Source organism: Rhinopithecus bieti, unplaced genomic scaffold, assembly GCF_001698545.2.
Source record: "Rhinopithecus bieti isolate Rb0 unplaced genomic scaffold, ASM169854v2 scaffold_30918, whole genome shotgun sequence".
In the NCBI taxonomy this organism is placed as follows: domain Eukaryota; kingdom Metazoa; phylum Chordata; class Mammalia; order Primates; family Cercopithecidae; genus Rhinopithecus; species Rhinopithecus bieti.
This window is the reverse complement of record NW_016813589.1, coordinates 1,624,093-1,646,482: the sequence shown is the minus strand read 5'-3', so window position 1 is coordinate 1,646,482 and position 22,390 is coordinate 1,624,093. Positions and strand designations below refer to the sequence as shown.

General features: G+C 39.6%; 1 protein-coding gene across 4 annotated transcripts in view; it reads right to left on the bottom strand.

Annotated features, from left to right (window-relative positions):
• IQGAP2 (IQ motif containing GTPase activating protein 2) overlaps nt 1-22,390 on the bottom strand; it is a 317,888-nt gene that overhangs the window by 104,749 nt on the left and 190,749 nt on the right. For all 4 annotated transcript variants that reach the window (XM_017848709.1, XM_017848712.1, XM_017848710.1 and 1 more), the window contains exons 6-11: nt 16,049-16,116; nt 15,284-15,397; nt 14,426-14,604; nt 12,084-12,171; nt 7,450-7,613; nt 3,663-3,823 (exon numbers count right to left, since the gene is read on the bottom strand). In XM_017848709.1, the coding sequence (XP_017704198.1) occupies nt 3,663-3,823; nt 7,450-7,613; nt 12,084-12,171; nt 14,426-14,604; nt 15,284-15,397; nt 16,049-16,116 (774 nt within the window). The remainder of the gene's footprint in view (nt 1-3,662; nt 3,824-7,449; nt 7,614-12,083; nt 12,172-14,425; nt 14,605-15,283; nt 15,398-16,048; nt 16,117-22,390) is intronic.

Sequence of the window (22,390 nt, the reverse complement as noted above, 5' to 3'; positions counted from 1 at the left end):
TACTATGCGCCATAAAAAATGATGAGTTCAGTGTCCTTTCGCAGGGACACAGATAAATGCTGGAAACCATCATTCTCAGCAAACAACACAGGACAGAAAACCAAACAATGCTGAACAATGAGAACATGTGGTCACAGGGAGGGGAACAACATACACCGAGGCATGTCAGGGGGTGGGGGGCTAGAGGAGGGATAGCATTAGGAGAAATACCTAATGTAGATGACGGGTTGATGGGTGCAGCAAACCACCATGGCACATGTATACCTATGTAATAAACCTGCATGTTCTGCACATGTATCCCAGAACTTGAAGTATAATAATTAAAAAAAAATTTTTTTTTTACAAAGTAACAAAAGAGAGCTCCACAGGCTTTTCCAATCGAGTATTTCTCTCCAGTATTGAAGTTACCAACTTTGGGAAATATGCAACAGTTTATCTAAACAGGTAAATGTCCTCTCCTCTCACTCCTTCTCTCAGTTCTCTTCACCTCATTTATGGACAGACTAGTAAGGAGTCTACTAATCTAAGAGACCTGGGAAGCTCTGAGAAGATCAGTAATCCAATTCAGTTCAGCACTTACTTACTACATGTAAAATGTGGCAGGCACTACAGGAATATTAGGAGGAAAAAGGTGCAGCCTTTATGCTTTCAGACCAGTCGGTAAGACGACAAAAATTCCAAAAAGGTATAAAAGCAGAGACAGGAAGGGCTATTAAAGTAGAGAGTCCATAAGAGTAGATATAACGGGGTTCAAAGCAAGAAGTGGAAGGGAATCCTTACTGGTGGAGCACCCTCCCTAGGACAGGCACTGAACCAAACACTGAATCCTGAAAACAGTTCTGCAAATGCAGAGTGGGGCTTTCGTTTCTTTTGTTTTCATGCTTTATAAATGAAGGAAAAAGGTTTAGTTAGGGAGGGTCAAACTCAGATATCTTTGGCTCCAAGGCATATGTTCCTCCAATCACATCATGCTACATCCCAAGAGAGATAACATCAGATGCTGGGGTGGGGAGAATCATGGCTATACTTCACGGAACATAATGTATGGTAGGCAGGGCTCAGAAGCTCCAATACTGTGTTCGGCTGAGCTGGGTAAAGGTACCAAGTTCCTGATGGTGAGAGGACCATGCATAGGAACACAGAGACCAGAAAGTACACTTGGACTTGGTTGAAGTGCAAGATACGAGTAGGGATGGAGCTGGAGGTAAGGTCAGAGCAACATGCTTAGAATGAGAAGTCTGTTCTTAACTCGGATGAGAACAAGAAACAATCAAACAGGAGAATTACAAACAGGACTACATTTTAGAACAGTTAATCTGGGAACAGTGTATGCCCAAGGCTAATGTTAACCCATACAATACTTTTGTGAGAATTAGACAAAAGAATCTTTCTGGGCAAACACAGCCCCAAGAGTAGAAGCCATGGTGAACAGGGAGAGACTTTGCATGAATTTGTCAAAGTGGCCATGCACAGCACACTTGTGCTATGAAGCACCTGCACTCTATGGGGAGAGGCCCTGGACAGAGCCATGTTTCTGAAACCTGATAATCTGCAAAACTGGGCTTCCAAGATCCCAAGTTAAGATGCCAAGGCTGTAGAAGATTATTTGGGGCCAACACAAGTGTCAACACAAGAACCCAAGTGGGCCATTAAATCCCATGTCAGTACCGGGTCTTCCAGATCCAGAATGTATTTAAATTAAAAAAAAAACAGGCGGGGCGCGGTGGCTCAAGCCTGTAATCCCAGCACTTTGGGAGGCCGAGACAGGCGGATCACGCGGTCAGGAGATCGAGACCATCCTGGCTAACATGGTGAAACCCTGTCTCTACTAAAATACAAAAAACTAGCCGGGCGACGTGGCGGGCACCTGTAGTCCCAGCTACTCGGGAGGCTGAGGCAGGAGAATGGCGGGAACCTGGGAGGCGGAGCTTGCAGTGAGCTGAGATCGCGCCACTGCACTCCAGCCTGGGTGGCAGAGCGAAACTCCGTCTCAAAAAAAAAAATAAAATAAAATAAAAATAAAAAATAAAAAAAAATAAAACAAAACAAAACAAAACAAAACACATTTTAAAAGTTTTTCACACAGAACACTTGAACTGTGAGGCTCCACCTGTAGGTCCCAGCTGGAAAGTACAGGTATAAATACGGTTTTCAAACAGAATGGGACCACTTCTTTAAGGATATTTGTAAATAAGGAAGCAGGCATTTTTGATAATCAGAATGGGTGAGTCAGGGGCTACTGTCATGTGGAGGGCAGTTGCCAGGGATGCTAAATATGTGGGACAGTCTGGACAGTTGTCTCAGCAGGATGCCCCATTAGCCTGTGAGCTTCATAAGGGATGGACCGGCTCTGTCTTCTACTCCAGCACTAAGAAAGTATGGCAAAGCCTGGCAGGTAGGAAGGATTAATGAATGGGGAGAGAAAAGAAGTAGGATGACCAATTTAGGGGTTACTACAGAAGCAAAAGTGAGAAGTCTAAGTGAGGGCAGTTGTAGGGAAATGGAAATGTCTTGCAGAGGTATAAATAAGGCACATAGATTGACTACTGACGGCAGGCTTTTTAGAGCACAAGGTTGCCTAGCTGAGGGCAGAGGAAAACTCAAATTGAGCTTCAGGTTTCTAAGCTTGCAGGAGAGAATGGTGCCATTAACAGAAACAGTGGAAGTAGATATAAATTATCTTGGAAACAGACTCGAAGGAGTCAGATGAACCAGATGGCCAAATTTAAGTAGAACAAGAGAATTAGCTTCTCCTAAAAGACTAAAAACAAGGAGAACCCACATCTTTCCATTACTTCTTGGCCATTCTCTACACAGACAAGTGGTCAAATACCCTTTGTTTAGCCTAAGAAATCTCTGGTCTTTCCTTTGCAACTGTACATGACCCAAGAGAATTGGCCAACCTGCCTACTAGAGCAGTTCCAAAATCAGTATCTGAAAAGAGCTTTTGTCAAGATCCGTGCAGACATCTCCCCCTGGTGGTTACAAGAATCCAAGATTCACTCATTTTAACTGGGACTTTTGTCTCAGCGACTTTCTCATCTGGCTCCCAATTCTGGCCATTTTATTTTCTCTCTAGATCCACTATGGTGTTTTATAATAATGCTATCAGTTGTACTATCTGGTAGCACACTTCAGAAACATGAAATGAAAGATAAATGGATGTTGTTACCCACTGCCATCACCCACAGTGGTCTCAGGATTTCTTTGGCTTAATAATCAGAAAAGTGGAGTTTGGGGCCCAACTGCCCAATTTTAGGTCCATGACTCCAGATTCTGTTTCTGCATCAGTGACATAAAAGAATTGGACTGGATGATTATTAAAGTTGCTTCCAACTCTTCTACACTCTGCGGTTTCTAAAAGATGCCCAAGGAAAGGTATGTTTCCAATAGTTCTTTTATTTTCAGCCTATCAAATAATCTTTGCCAAGGACAAAGTCATTTATTAATTGCCACAGGATGATCACTTTCTGATTCTTTTTGCTTCCCCAAAGGAATACTGTAAACAAGGATACTAATTAGAAGGACTTTTAAAACAGACTAGTTTTCAAGAAACATGAGCATGGTATATGGTTTCTCCACTAACAGGCAAATTCCTCACTTGTAAGATCTGCCAAACATGCATTTCTGCATTGAAAGAAGGTTTGGAAAATGTTCCTTACCGTTCCACATATGCCTTGTCCAGATTGTTTAAGCCTATTGTGGGGCTTCTGAGTTGATTCTGCACAGACACAAGATCGTTGCTTTCCAAGGCCTGGTTTAGTAAAGCAACAGCAGACAACATTTCCACAGCAATCAAAAGCTCCTCGTGGGCCAAGTAGTTCTGTTGGAAAACATATGGCAACATAAGCTCCCCACACAACACACCTCACGTGCATGATGGAGGTTTACAATGCACATTTCAACAAAACAATGAAAAAGAACTTGACCGCTTGGCAGAAAGAGGAGTCACGGCCACCTGCTTTCCACCGGCTTTAAGAAGAGGCATATGGCTCCTGGGTTTTCCTTAGATGATCATTTTTTGGGACTGGGTTGATTACAGTGGAAAGTTACTATTCCACAAATATCTGCATTCCCATTGCTGATCCCTACTCCTAGCTATACTGGCTGCTTAAAGGCTCAGTCCAGTCATATAATTAAGCCAAGGACTAGATAACATTGTCACTGATTGAGAGTGCCAGGTAAGATTTTAGCACAGCTAATGATTTCCAGTTTGAATTAAGGGTTAAGGGAAGGTTGGGAGAATTTCACCGAAAAGTTATAATGTGAAGCACAAAGCAAGGTCTTCAAACCAAGACTATTGATTTAATTCGAAAAAAGTTAGTCTAAGTGACATTTTCATAAATTGGGTAGAAATTTTAAAATGCGCTACCAGGTCTAGATATTTGAAGAAGTCTGAGGTGACCTTTTGGTACAGCAAGCAAAGATCTCCAGGTTTTTTTTTGTTTGGTGTGGTTTGCTTTATTATTATTATTATTATTATTTGAGATGGAGTTTGGCTCTTGTTGCCCAGGCTGGGGTGCAATGGCATGATCTAGGCTCACTGCAGCCTCCGCTTCCCAGGTTCAAGCAATTCTCCTGCCTCAGCCTCCCAAGTAGCTGGGTTTATAGGAGCCCACCACCATGCCCAGCTAATTTTTTGTATTTTTAGTAGAGACAGCGTTTTGCCATGTTGGCCAGGCTGGTCTCGAACTCCTGGCCTCAGGTGATCCGCCTGCCTCAGCCTCCCAAAGTGCTGGGATTACAGGCATGAGCCACCGTGCCTGGCCAGATCTCCAGTTTTATATGATTTAAAATCTGGGTTTAGCTTATCCAAAAAAATATGTCTTAGATTTCAGAACACCCTTCCCCTTTAATATCTTCTTCCATTTAACCATTTCATATGATCTTGGCCCAACTTCAAAAGGAATATTTTTTTCATCATATTGAAGGGACATAAGGAGGAGGAGCATGAAAAGAATCACTAAGGAAAACCTGATACATATTTTATATTTAGGATATTATAGTTATTTAATATATAACATAATGTTCATCTTAAAATGCATTATTATATCTTTCTGGATCTCCACAGAAGTCTTGCAGCAAACTGATTTCAGAATAAAAAAGGCTAGTTTAATCTTCCAAAGCAAATGGGAAGAAGGGGTTACCATGGAGATCATGTAAGTAAATTTTATTCAAATATCTTACATTAAATACAAGTTTAATATATAAGGTACCAAATTATAAGAGCAGAATGGAATCGTTTATAATTCACCTCCTCTATCTCTTTCAGTGACCTGTCCATGGATACCTAAATTGGTATACAGCAAAAAGGATAAGGAGAGAGGAAGAAGAAATGGGGCTGGACAGCCACAGGTTAACTATGGCCAGTCGAGGATGAATGAGTGTCCTCAAGCCTAAGTAGCCTTGAGCTTCAGAGCCAGAGAAGTGGAAGAAAATATTAATGAGAGAACCGAAGTGAAATTAAGAAAATAAGCTATTTTTCTTTTATTACAAATACTATATTTCTATTTAGGAAACATAGGAAGTCTTTTTAATTATTATTATTTTTTTGTAAAGATGAGGCCTATGTTACCCAGGTTGGTCTTGAACTCCTGGCCTTGAGTGATCCTCTTGCCTCAGCCTCCCAAAGTACTAAGATTACAGACAGGAGCTACCACACCCAGCCAATACAGAAGTCTTAATAAGCAAGAATAAGGAAACAAATGCTACCACCCAAGCTCTTTTGTGTATATCCTTTTATGTATTTTAAATTCATACATACATTTGCAGAGGTTTTGTCTCTAAATGACTTCATTTTCTTATTGCAAAAAACAAGATAATGCTATATATCTTAATCTCATTTTTCCCACTTAATATTAGTATGGATATCTTTTCTAGTCATTATTCTTTACATTATCATTTTTACTGGTTGCACAAATTTCTAGCATGTACAAGCACCATAAATGTTATTCATTTACAGGCAATCTGTTATTAATTAAATAGTCATTTGTTTCCTGGTTTTCAGTATTATAAACAATGCTGTGAAACATCTCTGTGGCTAAAGCTATTTGGTTCATATCCTTCAGGCTTATTTTCTAGAATGTAACTGTCAGCATTACGGGCTTTTGATCTATATTACTAAGACCACCCTGCAGAAAAGCTGTATAATTCATACTCCCAGAGGCTGTGTAGGAGATGTTTGTGCCCCATATTTATATCTATGCTGGGTTAAATCTTTCTAATCCCTACCAATCTAATTTTAAATAGTAAGTGTACTGTGCTTTAATTTACATATTTTTCACTTCTGATTGAATTTAAACTTTTTTTTGTCATTTGTATATTTCTTGTTTTATGAATTGCCTGCTCATGTTTTTGGCCTCTCTTTATTGTGTGTGGATAAGTGCTGATTGTGACTTTAAAGATCGAATGACTGTCCTATGTTTTTCCTTTGAACTTTAATTTTTTAAATTTAACATTTTATGTTGAAAACTTATTCTGATATATGTGTAGTGAGTTAATGTTTTCTTAACAAAGCTTAAACACTTGCAAGGACATCATTTATTAAATAATCCTTTCCCCACCTTGTTGAAATACGAGCTTTGTCATACGCTGAATTCTTGGTTCTGCTTTCAGTAGTTTTCATTTTGTTTCACTGTTTGGCTTACAAGAGCGTTAGTAAACATGTTCTTCATTACTGTAACCTTGTTTGAAATTCTTGTTGAATGCTGTTGTCCTTTTAAGGAGCACAAATTTACAAAAATCAAAGCCATGGTGTAATTGTTTTTTTTTTTTTTTTTTTTTTGAACCGTGTCTCGCTCTGTCTCCCGGGCTGGAGTGCAGTGGCCGGATCTCGGCTCACTGCAAGCTCCGCCTCCCAGGTTTACGCCATTCTCTTGCCTCAGCCTCCCGAGTAGCTGGCACTACAGGCGCCCGCCACCTCGCCCAGCTCGTTTTTTTGTATTTTTTTTTTTAGTAGAGATGGGGTTTCACCGTGTTAGCCAGGATGGTCTCGATCTCGTGATCCGCCCTTCTCGGCCTCCCAAAGTGCTGGGATTACAGGCGTGAGCCACCACGCCCAGCCGGTGCTAATAGTCTTATTTGCAGTTTCTAAAATTGCAGATTGAGCTTATTTTCTGTATAAAAAAATTATGTATTGTGAAAAAAATACCACATCGGTATAGCTAAAAATTATCCAAGGTTCTTCAAATATCACACAGAGAATAAGAACAACCTATTTTCAGATGTATATATATAGACCACTGCTGGAATTTCCTAACTATGCTCTTAGATTCTTTATGTAGACTAAAAGCAAAGTTAACAAGGAAGGAGGCCATGGAATTGGTACGGGTGGGCCAGTGAGACCAGGGCTGGTACAATACCCCTATTCCCCTTTCCTAACTAGGCTTCCCTAGTGCGCCATGGCACACAGAGTTACCATCCCTGCAGCTGGGGTTTCCTCTGACTTACCATGGCGTTCTGTTTCTGGAGGTTGAAAAGTTCGTTCTGATACATGGCAGCAGCAAAGGGATAAACAGCAGGCAGCTGGGCTTCTGGTTTCTTCAGTGCAAGCAGTGTATTCTCGGGGTCACCTTCCGGAATGACAGCATTGATATGGTCCACTGCAGCCTGCCCTGAGGGTGGGGGTTCACGTTTTGTCAGAATGGTTGCTCTTTCCACTGCGGTCTCACCCAACCAGCCCTTCTTCCCAAGGATTTGTACCTAAGTGAAACTCTGAAAAGCTGCAGGCAGAGGGTAGGTAAGGCTTTGAAAATGTTATCTCAGTAATTCAAACCAATCCAATCCTTGGAGTTAGTGCCTACAAGAACCTTAGCACTGATGAAGCTTAGGTTATGAGATCATTTCTGAGTAGCACGACTTCCTTCCAAAATCCTTCCTTTTAGGACCAGCTCTGGTCTCACCTTTTCCATGAAGCCTTCAGATTGCTCCAGTCCTTAAGAATTTCTCATCTTGAGAACCCCACAGTTATTTAAAACTGGGCCATGTAGTTCTAGCAGGCATGTTCCTCGTGCTCCTTATGTGTTAGTACTGCCTGGGGTCCCCAAGGAGACTTCAAGCGACACGAAGACCAGAAGCAAGCCTTGTCCTACTGCTGTGTCTTCCTATGCATAAGCTCTGAGGTAAGCCCACAGCAAGCACTCAGACACATTGCTGCAACATCTGAGACAACCATAAACTCTGTGATATGGTTTGGTTCTGTGTCCCCACCCAAATCTCATGTTGAATTATAATCCCCAATGTTGGAGGAGGGATCTGGTGGAAGATGATTGTAACAAGGGGGTGGATTTCACCCTTGCTGATAGTGAGTTCTCACGAGATATGGTTAAGTGTGTAGCACTTCCCCTTTCTCTCTCTTCCTCCTGCTTTGGGCATGTGAAGATGTGCCTGGCTTCCCTATCGCCTTCTGCCATGATTGTAAGTTTCCTGAGGCCTCCCCCAGACATGTAGAACTCTGAGTCAATTAAGTCTCTTTTCTTCATAAATTACCCAGTCTCAAGTAGTTCTTTATAGCAGCGTGAGAACAGACTAATACACTCTGTGATCTCTTGACCAGTTGTAAGGTGTACATTATAAAGTGGTGACCAAACAAATGCTTGGAACAGTGGATTCAGCGTAGTTTTCAGAGAACAAAAATGAAATTGCTGAGTAAATGGGAGAATGAATGATGAACTCTGCCATCAGGAAAGAGCAAATGAGATGGAGATTGCAGAGTTTTGCCTTATAGAGAAGACATCTGGGTAGCAGAAGCAACACACATCCATAAATTTCTAGAGTCTTTCAAGGGTTAGCTTGTCTGCCTAATTCGTGACTACACTGAAGCTTAGATTCTTCTAACCCTTTTTGACAAAATGACAATTTATGTTCTCTAAATACATTCACGAGGATCTTTCCTCCATCTTTTTACTAAGAGATATAACTCAATAACAGGAAATACTTATGATGAATGGAATCCTTCAAGTCATCCCCCAGAAAACTCACACTTAACCTAAAGGACCCTGAGAACCATTTTGATCTTTAAAATTAATGTGACAAACCAAAAAATTTCAGAAATGAAGGCCTAGTGGTTGTTTGTGGTATTTGCTGTTCTTCTAAAGTTAATCCAAGGCCTTTCAGCTGCATCTCGGATTACCCTAGGTAGGATCTTGCTGTACCTTTGATAAATTTATTATACGGGCTTGTACAGCTGAATTTCAAACATCAGAAAATCATGTCTTTAAAACAGTTTTCTCTCTTTCCTTCTCTCTCTCTCTCTCTTTCTTTTCTTGAGACAGTCTTGCTCTGTTGCCAAGGTTGGAGTGCAGTGGTGCAATCTTGGCTTGCTGCAGTCTCGACCTCTTGGGCTCAGGAGATCCTCCCATCTCAGACTCTAGAGTATCTGGGGCTACAGTTGTGTGTCACCATGCTCAGCTAATTTTTAATTTTTTTTTTTTTTGTAGAGACTGGGTCTCTCTTTGTTGCCCAGGCTGTTCTTGAACTCCTGGCCTCAAGTCATGCACCCACCTCAGCCTCCCAAAGTGCTGGATTACAGGCATGAGCCACTGCACCTAGCCTGAAAAACACTATTAAATAAACAATTTCTTAAAAAAAATAAGATAAGATCAACCACTCTTTTACACTCTGCATTTAACAAAATGTCCAGGCAGGGCATGGTCGCTTTTGTCTATAATCCTAGCATTTTGGGAGGCTGAGGTAGGAGGATCACTTGAGCCCAAGAGTTCAACATCAGACTGGGCAATAGAGTGAGACCCTGTCAAAAAAAAAAAAAAGCAAAGAAATGCAAAATATCCAGCTCTGATCTTAACAGAATACATCATGCAATGAATGGAATGCATTTGCTGAACCTGAAAGATAAATGGTTGTAATGTGAACAAAGATGAGGCCTCTGACAACAGATCTGTTGACATTACCACCAATGTTGTCACTGATGCTATTACTATGGTTGCTATGAATGTAGATGCCTTAACATTTTAATATAATAACCCACATGGTTGGGGAAAACCTTGTCAAAGTAATGATTCCTACATTTTTAAAAAAAATTTTTTTTGAGATGGAGTCTCGCACTATTGTCCACAGGCTGGAGCGCAGTGACACAATCTCAGCTCACTGCACCCTCCGCCTCCCACATTCAAGCGATTCTCCTGTCTCAGCCTCCCAAGTAGCTGGGATTATAGGCGCCTGCCACCATGCCCAGCTAATTTTTTGTATTTTTAGTAGAGACAGGGTTTCACTACGTTAGCCAGGGTGGTCTTGAAGGCTTGACCTCGTGATACACCCACCTGAGCCTCCCAAAGTGCTGGAATTACAGGCGTGAGCCACCGCGCCCAGTCAATTCTTACATATTTTAAAGTATACAATTGTCTCATTGTCATGTCATCAAAATGAGGATTTTTTTTTTTCCTAAGGTTACTTTCAGTTCTACTGGACTATAAATTTTAAGATGGGGAGAGATAAAAAGACTTCAGAATAATCATGTTCAACACACTGAAAGCCATCAAACTTTGCCTTCATATTTTCAGCCAGTTATGCCATTAGTGTAAAATATCCAATGCCTTTTACTTCAAAATGGAAAAAAAAAGTATAGCCAATTTGGCATTAAATTTGTGATCAGGAAATTATGGCACTGAGTAAAGAACTAAAACATTTATATAAAGCATTTCATTTAACATGAAAAAGAAAACTGTTTTCATGGTTATAAATATTTCAAAATAAGGAATGGTTAAAGGCTATGGAGCCATTTCCTCTCTAAGCTTATGGACCTCAGATGTCTCACCGGCAACATTAATTTCCTCCTGTAATTCATTTCTGTCAAGCATCATGAAATTCTCAGCTTTCACATGGAGCAAAAAGACAAACTTTAAATTGGACTTCATTTCATGTATCATTAGCAACATGTTCAAGATTTCACAAGAATAAAACAACAGGCACATGCATCCTAAATGTTAAGGTGTTACCCTTAAAAAAAAAAAAGGTAATTGAGAGTTTTCAGCCCAGTTGTGTGTCTGTGAGGCAAATACTCAAACACACTCAGTTGTTAACTCCTAGATATTTACATTAACCCTCTGGGGCTTTCCTTAATTACTGTTTGAGCCCCTTAGGATATTCTCTCCAGCAACTTAGGAGCAGACTTCTGACTAACACCTGTGGCGGTACACTTCTTTTCTATAGTTACAAGCAAAAAAGAATATTCAAAACTCAACCAGGATGTTAAAAGGAAGGCAAGGTTTAGGACTGTTGTAATTAGTGGACACTCCAAATTTTAATTTGGCAGGGAGTTCACATGTTTTATTAAGCAGGCTAAATGGTCTTTCATGTATTAATTTTTTCGGTATATATGGATTATTTAGATTGATCAGGGAAAAATAAACATCAAATGAAATTTCTTACTGACTCTTCAAGGAAAAATAGGTTTTGCCAGAGAGGAGAAAAGACTAATAAAAAAAATTGATGTATCTCACCTTGCGTGTGTTTATTTTAATTACCTGAGTCTGCTGTTCTTTACAGTCACACACCTGAGCCAGGTACTAAGAGGAACTCATCTGCTTGACTCCACAGAGGCTCAGGGGTGTGGGACTCAAAGCTGCCATCATGAGATTTCATCTGGCCTGCCCATAGTCCCATTCACTGGCACCAAAGTTACACAAGTGTAAGAAAAATCTTACGAGCTACAGATTAATGACTGGGAAGTCACAGAGAGTAGTGGTGTCAATAGCACCTTTTACAATTCCAATAGAACATCATCGCATAATCATGGGCAAGCAACTACAATCTGTAAGTTATCCTCTTTTACTAAATAACCTTCAGTATTAGCCCCAAAAGTGACAGATTCAAAATGTGGACTGTAATGAAACAGAAAGGTAGAATCAGACTAGCTTCAGGATACTTTGTGTAGACTGAGATCACAAAAGAAAAGCCCAGGGGGAAACTGCCAAATGCTGCACCAAAATTAAGAGCAACATTGACACTGAGTAGATTTTACAAGGCAGTTTTCCAAGTATACAAATTGAGAGTTGTGTTGGGATTCTGGCAAGGAAAGTCTGTATCTTATGGAAATATCAATTTCCTTCATACGATCCATTACTTACTGTTGACTTTATTAATATTGCCTTGGATTTCTGCTTGTGTCAGCAGTTCTTCATAAGCATCTCTTTCTTCTTCTGAAATACAGCTATTCTGCAAAACAAAGTCTTCATTGATTTCTGAGGTTAAATAAAATATTTCCAAAACTTGAAACTCAAATGGAAAATGTGAAGAGTGATAAAACCATTCCCTAATTATTTAAATTCATTGCAAGCATTTGTGGAGTGCCTGCTCTGTGCAGGGGACTAGGGGAGAATGCTGGCAAAGATTACAAAGATGAATGACAGACCCAGTGACTCTTTGAAAAGGGCTAATTTTCAAATGTGGAAAACATTAGTTTGGACCACTTGGTATTGCCATTTTTGTAGATCAAAAACAGTTGAATAGCACCAATTTCATTTGATTTGATCTAATAAAATCAAGAACACAAATAATAAATATACCTAGAAGAACAGAATAGGTTCAATAAGAGAAGTACGATAAGCATTATTTTAGAAAGTATTCATACTTAATTGGGAAGAAAATTTTTCAAAGAGAGCATAATCTATGAGGGCTTCAAGCAACAGAATAATGTCAAGAATAGGACACAGACAGCAGGATTTGGTTACACAGATGGAAAGCTTAGCACATTGGGCTACAGCTTGGAGTGTGTGTCCAGGGTTAGCCAAAAAGATGAGGGGGTCAACTGAAGGCTAAGCTAAGATTTGGTGTTTAATTCAGTAGGCAACAGAGAATCAGGGGATGTTTCTGGTGGGTTGACATCAGATCTGTAGTTAAAGATCAATTTTGTAACCTCTAGCTCTAAGAGGGATTGGCTTGAAGAATAACAGGAGGCAGAGAGACCCACGAGGAAGGTCTTGATACAAGAGTCATGCGATGAGGTCAGGAGGGGCAGGACTGAGGCAAGATTGGTGAGACTAGAAGGTTGACGACAGATTCAACTCCAGCAAGAGTAGGCAGCAGAATCTAGCAATGGATGGGACACAGGAGGCATAAAGAGTTCTGAGATAAAGCTGGCCATCATTCTTCTGAACCAAAGATGTCAGCAAGGGGAGCTCTTCTGATATAATGGGGTACAAAGCCAGAGGGACACAGATGAAGTTATCTGGTGGAGTAGGAGAGAGACCAATTTGGGACAGGCTGGCATAAAGCTGATGGCTGATTTCTTCAATAAGTGGATGAGCTCAATGGAGGAAGAACAGAGAAGGGATTCAATGTCAGACCTTGAAGAATCCCCATACTGAGAGGGAGAAGCAAGAGGAGAAAGAGGCACAGAGGAGAACCACGGCAGCAAGGACGCACATAAGCTAGTGGAGCAGAGAAGCTCAAGGTAGGGGGCCAACCCTGCCAGATGCTGGTGGAAGTCACCAGTAGAGAAAACGCCAAAATCTAAAGTGGTTACTTTTAGTCATGGAGCTGAAACTGACATGGCAAGAGCTTAATGAGAGACAAGCTGGTGAGGAAGTAGAATCTCTCAGTGTAGACAAATTTTTCAATAATGGACTAGATAGAAAGGTGGTTACTAATGGAGTTAGGATTAGGAGCAGGCTGTCTTGCACAGGAGGGACATCCTCAAATATAAAGGATTGACTATTGGGAAAATACGAAGACCGTGGCTTCAAAAACATCCTCTCTGAACTTCACCACACTGAATTATTAACCTCTACTACCAAACGTAAAAGTAACTTGGCTAACGTAAGGTCTGTTGATGATGTCTAACAAGGGATGATCATGAGTTGCTATGTCTATACTTTCTGGGGACATTAGTAAGTTTGCAACATGACTTTTAATTCTTTCAATATATAACATTCATCACAAAATTCCCTTTTTAAAAATTGAGAGAGGGTCTCACTCTGTTGCCCAGGCTGGAGTGCAGAGGCAGGGTCACAGCTCACTGCAGCCTCAACCTCCTGGGTTCAAGGGATTCTCTCACCTCAGCCTCCCGAGTAGTTGGGACTGCAGGCTTGCACTAGCAAGCCTGGCTAATTTTTTATTTTTATTTCTATTTTTTTAGAGGCAGGGTCTCACTATGGTGCCCAGGCTCGTCTTGAACTCCTGGACTCAAAGGACCCTCCTGCTGCAGTCTCCCAAAGTGCTGGGATTACAGGCATGAGCCACCATGCCTGGCCTATAAAATTCCTTTTTATGCCTTATATAGAGATATAATCTAATTGCCTTACATAGTGTATAGTCCTCTTCTATGCTACATTTCATTCAAATCAATTGTCTATGGCTATAGAGAACATAGCCAATTAATTTAAAAATATTGCTTTTAACATTAAGGCTTTTCAAACTAGTAACTCATAAGCACATTCATTACTGTTTTTATTACACAGATTCTAAGTACCTTCAGTCTTGCATTTTCCTCTTTTTTCTTTTTGGCATCCCAGAGTTCTTTCTGATATTCTGGTGCAAGGTTGTCATCCACTAAAGTTAAAACTGCATTTGGGTTTCTTAGTGTTACAATGGTCTGCTCTGCTACTCTTTTTTCAACTGCTTCATTAATGGCTATAACTGCAGCATGTACTAAAAAGTAAAGAGAGAGAGAGAGAAAAGGTTTTTATCAGCAAAAGACATCATGGACAGTTGCATTGACCCTGTGTAAACTCAAGCAGTTTTACTTTCTTTCTTGGCTTCCAGTAAATATGTCAAAAAGAGAACTCAGACATATTATGGAACACCTGACAACCTCTCCACATGGTTGTCTTTGGTCCTGATCTCAGCATCTGTTAAGTAATTCTGACTCATTTATATGTCACTGAATGGCTAAAATGATCCAAGCCCTATGTCAACCACAGGAGTTAGAAGGAAAGTCAATCCTTGCCCCCTGATCAGGGTGACATGGGTAATTTTAAAGTAACATGTTGGTTCCAAGAGATACTTGCAATTTAGCTTGCAATACTAAAAGACCTGTAACAATGAACTCTACCACTAAAATCTACAGACACAGAAAGTAGAGAACTATGGACAATGAAGGTATTTCTAGAACCTCAATTCATGTTGTACAAGAAGAAGTCTAAAGACCAAAATCAGTTACTTGGTTATACTGTGACATCCTCAAATTAATCATGTATAAAAGAAATAATAAAATGTTTAGGGTGCTTAACGGATCTTCTAAATATTCTATTTCGAGTAATCAAAATCAACAGGTAAAGTATAGGTAAGTCTCACGTCAATGGCCAGTTTGGATTTTAAATGGACTTACATGCAGCTTCATCCACGGACAGTTCATTGGCCAAAATACCACCTATTTTGCTGAAAGATGGCATCTGTATTCCGTATTTCTCAAGTTCTTTTCTCATATTACTGATTTCCTCCTCTAACAAAGAACCAAATAATAATAATCATTATCAGAGAAAGCTACGGACAGGGATGGACGCAGGAATGAGTACAATCATATCAAGAAATGTCTTCATCAGGAAGTGGGGTTTTTCCTAAACAAGAGCCTTAGGAAGAACCCAGCCCATTTCTCATTTCATAAACATGGTGAAGGAGAACTGAGTCAAGAACAAACAAGATAGGTCTGTTTTCTCTTCTCACCAATATACAGGAATAAGGGAAATCAATACTATCAAAATGGGGGAAAAACGTATTGGTACTTTTTAAATATTTATTTATTTATTTATTTTTGAGGCAGAGTCTCACTCTGTCGCCCAGGCTGGAGTGCAGTGGTGCAATCTCAGCTCACTGCAGGCTCCGCCTCCTGGGTGCACGCCATTCTCCTGCCTCAGCCTCCCAAGTAGCTGGGACTACAGGCGCCCACCAACACGCCCAGCTAATTTTTTGTATTTTTTAGTAGAGACCGGGTTTCACCATGTTGGCCAGGATGGTCTCAATCTCCTGACCTCGTGATCCACCTGCCTCTGCCTCCCAAAGTGCTGGGATTACAGATGTGAGAAACCATGCCTGGCCAAGTATTGGTACTTTTTCTAACGAGATTGTAAAAAATTACAAATATAAAGAGTAGTACCTGTGAAGTCTACTTTGCCCAACAAATCCTGGATCTGGGGTGCTATTCCTAGTTTGAACAGGTATAAACTGAAAGAAAAACCCACAAAATTATCAGAAATTTTATCATCATAAGTCTTAAAGTCATAAATTACATAATTATTAATAGTTTTTTCAGTTGATAAAGATCTAAGAGATATCTAGTCTATTAATTTTGTAGATGAGGAAACTGAGTCCCTAGGTAACAGAGTCCTTGTTGAGGCCAGGATCAGAATTCCAATCTGTGTCCCAAAGACTGGTCTTCTGTAATCCACTTCCACAGCACTTCTACGGAGCCAGCTAACTCTGCATCATCCATTTGTACAGAGAACAAGAAACACAGCTAATACAAAACAGCAGGTAACAAATGCAATAAATATTTCTTTGGATATTCCTCACATAATTCTTATTTTATTGAAGGTACAGTTGAATTATATTTTGCTTTTTAATATTCCTCCAAGTACCACATACCCCTTGAGAAAATATTTGTTTTACATTTTCTAAACCAATAAATAGAGTGGCAAGACTATCAGTGGGTGAGGTAATGTTAAACTGTGATGTGTGTATATTACCCAAGGGGAAGATGGAGAATAAATTGGATGTATTTAAAAACAAATCCATAAGGTAGTAATGATGGCATCCATTAATCTACCCATAACCTGAGAAAAGAACTTGAGAGCTGGCATCTAAATTCTATCAAAATTATATGTGCTTTTCCCACCTTTACCACTGAGTCATAGTTTCACGTAATAGTATATATGAGAAAGTGAACTGAATTATTTTTATGGCTTGAAGTACTTCAAAATTATCACTTCAGATGTTGATGTGAGATGGAGCTCCATAGTTTATAGAACGTAGAATTTCATTAAATGCATTAAGAAAGTTGAAGATCAAGCTTTTTCAATGGTATTAAAACAAACTCTTCAAATGTATGATCATTTAATGTAAGTAGCTTACATTAAAACTGACAATAATTTTCTGATTTTTTTTTTTTTTTTTTTTTTTTTTGGTTGAGACAGAGTCTTGCTCTGTTACCCAGGCTGTAGTGCAGTGGCGTGATCTCGGTTCACTGCAACCTCCGCCTTCTGGGTCCAAGCGATTCTCCTGCCTCAGCTTCCCAAGTAGCTGGGATTACGAGTGCATGCCATCAAGCCCAGCTACTTTTTGTATTTTTTTTAAGTAGAGATGAGGTTTCACCATGTTGGCCAGGTTGGTCTTGAACTCCTGACCACCTACCTCGGCCACCCAAAGTGTTGGGATTACAGGCGTGAGCCACTGCACCTGGCTAATTTTCTGATGATTTTTATGAAAAGCAATTATTTGACCAAATACATGATCAAAGTTAAAAATTAATGATTTATGGTTTAAAAAATTACATAGATAATCACCACTCAGTTACACACTAAATAATTTGATATATATGTTCTTTTAAAGTTGTTTCTGGACATACCTATTTTATAAATGTATATATTATTCTAGAATATGAATGTATTATAATTTTCTTAAGCAATTGCTGAGCATTTAGATTGTTATTAATTAATAACTATGGCAAATAATGCTTTAGTAAACCTACTTACATACAGACACAGACAAATCTTTGTGCATATTTCTTATTTGTTACAATAAAGCCATGAAAACAAAATTACCAGCTTGAAAGGGTACACACACAATAAAAGTTTTCAATGTATATTGTCCAAATGGGATCTTAAAAAGAGATTATGCTCGGTCCAGGTGCAGTGGCTCACGCCTGCAATCCCAGCACTTTGGGAGGTCAAGGCCGGTGGATCACCAGGTCAGGAGATCAAGACCATCCTGGCTAACACGGTGAAACCCCGTCTCTACTAAAAATACAAAAAAATTAGCCAGGTGTGGTGACGGGCGCCTGTAGTCCCAGCTACTCAGAGGCTGAGGCAGGAGAATGGCATGAACCCAGGAGGCGGAGCTTGCAGTGAGCCGAGATCATGCCACTGCACTCCAGCCTGGGCAACAAAGTGAGACTCCGTTTCAAAAAAAAAAAAAAAAATACAAAAAATTCAAAAAATTAGCTGGGCGTGGTGGTGGGTGCCTGTAGTCCCAGCTACTCGGGAGGCTGAGGCAGGAGAATGGTGTGAACCCGGGAGGCAGAGCTTGCAGTAAACTGAAATCATGACACTGCACTCCATCGTGGGTGACAGAGCGAGAACTCTGTCTCAAAAAAAAAGAAAAAAAAATAAAGTAAAAATAAAAATAAAATAAAAAAAATAAAAAATATAAAAGAGATTATGCTCATATATTCTTTTGTGAGTAAAGGCTTAAAAAACATCCTTTTCCTTTTATATGAGAATTTGACCTTTGATTAACTTTCTAGCTCTGTTCTCTTAGGAACCTATACTGTCAACTGTGTTATAAGCATCACTGCTAAGGAAAAAATAACCCAACTGATAAATTGTATCTTGAGAGAAGAAACCATAAATACCTAATAGGTACCATATCTTTGGGCCTTCCTGAGTTCAATGACTCTTATAACTGGTATGTTCTTTGCAGAGAACTGGGAAGCTATGCAGTACAGCTGTTACCATAGATATTGGCTCCTGGGGCATGAGACTTACAAGCCAGGAAGGCTCAAACCCACTCCTTAGCAGCAAAGCTGTAACTTGGAGTACCAAAGAGAATGGCAGCTTCCAGATGGCTGTATGGAGAACTATGTGGAGTGTCATGCAGGCTCCCACTGAAGAGCAAACACCTGCCAGCATGCTGGCTATCCCGGCTGCCTCTCTTCTGAGCAACAGGTGCCAGATGTGGCTTATGACAGGTGGGTGAATCTGAATATTTAGCTAAACCTAAGAACCCCTGATGGGTATGGCCCACTAGACCATGAACACATGTGAACGCCATTTTCTTTGTCCCCTTATCACCACAGGATATTATCAATAAAATCTTTCAAGGGACTAGCAACTGATAGCAACATGATGTTATTTAAATCTGCATTTCCTTATGGTAGTTGTGAGGATAAACATTTTTTCATACACACATTAGCCATTCATATATCTTCCAGGAAATGCCTATTAATGAATGTTTGAATTTTAAAGAATTTGCCTCTTATTTTCCTGCTTTTCCTTTAAAACCATAGCAAAGGACAAAGAACAATTTTTTTTTAACCATATGTGTAACATTAGTTTTAATACTAAATTTCAATATGATATTTATATCTTATCCACAGAGGAAAACTTTTATATTAGACTTTGAACATTCTTCAAAGTGATAGCTATTATGTATTAATAATTCCAAACTAGCAAAACAGGATACATTCCTTAGTTAAAGTTCTAGGTCTTTAGAGATTATCATGGATATAAAACTGTTTACTTTACACAGCTTCTGAGGACTTTACTACCAAAGGTTCATGCCAACAAGTCATTATAATTAAAGCTAGATCATTAAGATACCATGCTGACATTTTCAAAACCATAATATTTTATGAACCAATTCTCAACTCATTATTACATGGGGAAAAAATTCCAGTTAAAAGGGTGCTCATATTACTTGGAACAATGAAATGTCAACCTCTTCACTTGCTCCTTTCTAGTAATGGGAATGACAAAATTAAACAGAATTTAACAGGCAAGATAAACTGCAAAAGAATTTGGGAGGTGAGTGGAGATCAAGCCATAATTTAAGAAATGAGAATAGATAGCCAGGGGTGGTCGCTCACGACTGTAATCCCAGCACTTTGCGAGGCTGAGGTGGGCGGATTACCTGAGGTTAAGAGTTTGAGACCAGCCTGACCAACATGGAGAAACCCCGTCCTTACTAAATATACAAAATTAGCTGGGTATGGTGGCACATGCCTGTAATCCCAGCTACTCAGGAGAATTGCTTAAGCCTGGGAGGCAGAGGCTGCAGTGAGCCAAATTCACGCCATTGCACTCCAGCCTGGGCAACAAGAGCGAAACTCTACCTCAAAAAAAAAAAAAAAAAAAGAAATGAGAATAGATGAATAATCAAAATGTATCATTGTATCACTTCAATTTCTTTCATAGTACCTGATTTGCACTTTCCTCCTCTTTTACAAATTCAAAATATACCTAATTTACATAGAAAACTATAAAAAAAATCAGTGAAATGTAGAAAATGTTACAGTAAAATGTAAGTAGAATCCATAAAATGTCTTCAAGCAACAAATTTTATATTTATTTCAAGTACTTAATGTGCTGTATCTTTAATATGTATTACCTACACTAATATCCTGCTAAAGTTTTAACATACTTTTACATTTTTCCATCAAAGCCTAAGCTAATTGGTATCTATTATCCTTTATATGCTTCCATCTCTAACTTTCCCACCTATGGAATGTTGAGATAATTTAGAATTTTAGATTCATGTTTTCATTTTTTTATTACATCCACCAATAATTTAGGTATCTATAAATTTTATTAATTGTTTTTCTGATTTTATCTATACCAAATTTTCCTTCTTGGAGTTTTATCTTTCATTCTTCTGTGTATAAATATAAGTGCTCAATAAATATTTGCTGAACATAAATTGAATGAATCATCAATTGCACATATTTTAATATTTTCATTTGCTCCTCGAGTCTTGGTTCTGTTTGGTGAATCCAGTGCTTCCTTCAGTGTCAGTTCCCTTCAAATGTCTGGCATCTTCTGATCTGGGGCTCATCTTGGTGTTTGAGACTTGCTTTTTGTTGGTCATTCACTACAGATCCCCATGTCAGGAGCCAGCATTAAGAAACTGTAGACAGCAATGGAACTGATGCCACGAGGGAACCAGAGTCTTTCCTTCTCGGGCTGGGGACTCTCTGTCCCTTCTTGAGGTCATTAGCTGTCTTGGGTACCGGCATGCTCTCCTGCTATCAGCATCTACACTTGCTGCTTTAGGGAAGGGCCATACAGTTCTGCTGGTCCCAGCCTGACGATTGTTCACTTTCAGGCTCTTCTTTTCCTTGCTGTCCCCTTTGCGTGGCGCAAACCTCACGACAGCTCCTACCTCTGCTGCATCCCCCAGCGTTTTGTGGGCTGTGATCTTCTCCCCATTTGTTTCTCAGTCAATCGAATTCTGTCTATTTACTTCATGTTAGGAGTTGTTCAAATTTCTGGTTAGTAGATGGCATTTTTATCGCAAATGTATTTTTTAAAAGTTATTACTGTAGTTAATTTCATGTCAGTTTTGGAAAGGGGATAAGACAGCTGTGCTTGATGATCTTGATGCAACTGTTTTCACATTATGCTCTGTTTATCGATTCATTCATTTAATTACTATTTATGGAACAGCTTCTATATAAAAATATTTTTCTCGGCTGTGCACGGTGGCTCATGTCTGTAATCGCAGCACTTTGGGAGGCCAAGGCAGGCTGATCATTTGAGGTCAGGAGTTCGAGACTGGCCTGGTCGACATGGTGAAACCCCTTCTCTACTAAAAATACAAAAATTATCTGGGTATGGTGGCACATGCCTGTAATCCCAGCTACTAGGGAGGCTGAGGCAGGAGAATTGCCTGAACCGGGGAGACAGAGGTTGCAGTGAGCCAAGACTGTGCCACTGCATTCTAGCCTGGACGACAGAGTGAGACTCCATCTCAAAAAACACAACAAGGCTGGGTGTGGTGGCTCACGTCTGTAATCCCAGCATTTTGGGAGGCTGAGGCAGGTGGATTACAAGGTCAGGAGATTGAGACCATCCTGGCTAACCTGGTGAAACCCCAACTCTACTAAAAATACAAAAAATTAGCTGGGCATGATGGTGGGAGCCTGTAGTCCCAGCTACTCGGGAGGCTGGGGCAGGACAATGGCGTGAACCCAGGAGGCGGAGCTTGCAGTGAGCCGAGATGGCGCCACTGCACCTCCAGCCTGGGCAACAGAGCGAGACTCCGTCTCAAAAAAACAAAACAAAAAATTGTTCTCTACCATCCTATCCCTAAATTAAGGTACTTAGGCTACCACAAAATATAGGTTTGATGGTAACATGAATTAAAATGTTTATACCAAAGTGTTAATTTTTCCCCTTTGATGATAAAGAAGTTAGATAGCTATTTCCAATTTCACTTTTTATTTCTCCATTGTACAATGTAATATTAATATAAATCTGACAATAAACAAACATCCTGGCTTAAGTAAAAGTTACCACAAGGTGGTGCTGAGAAGTTAGCTTTCTGAAGATGGAAGAATCTTTGCTTTTAAATTTAAGTCTGATATTTTCTTAAGCTAATATTGGTCAGGTAAAGATCTCATTTGCATATATCAGAAAAATCTCATTTACTAAAAATTAAAATATATATTGTATAGTTTCTGTTTGGCCTCAATTTTCAACCTTTTTTTTTTTTTTTTTTTTTTTTT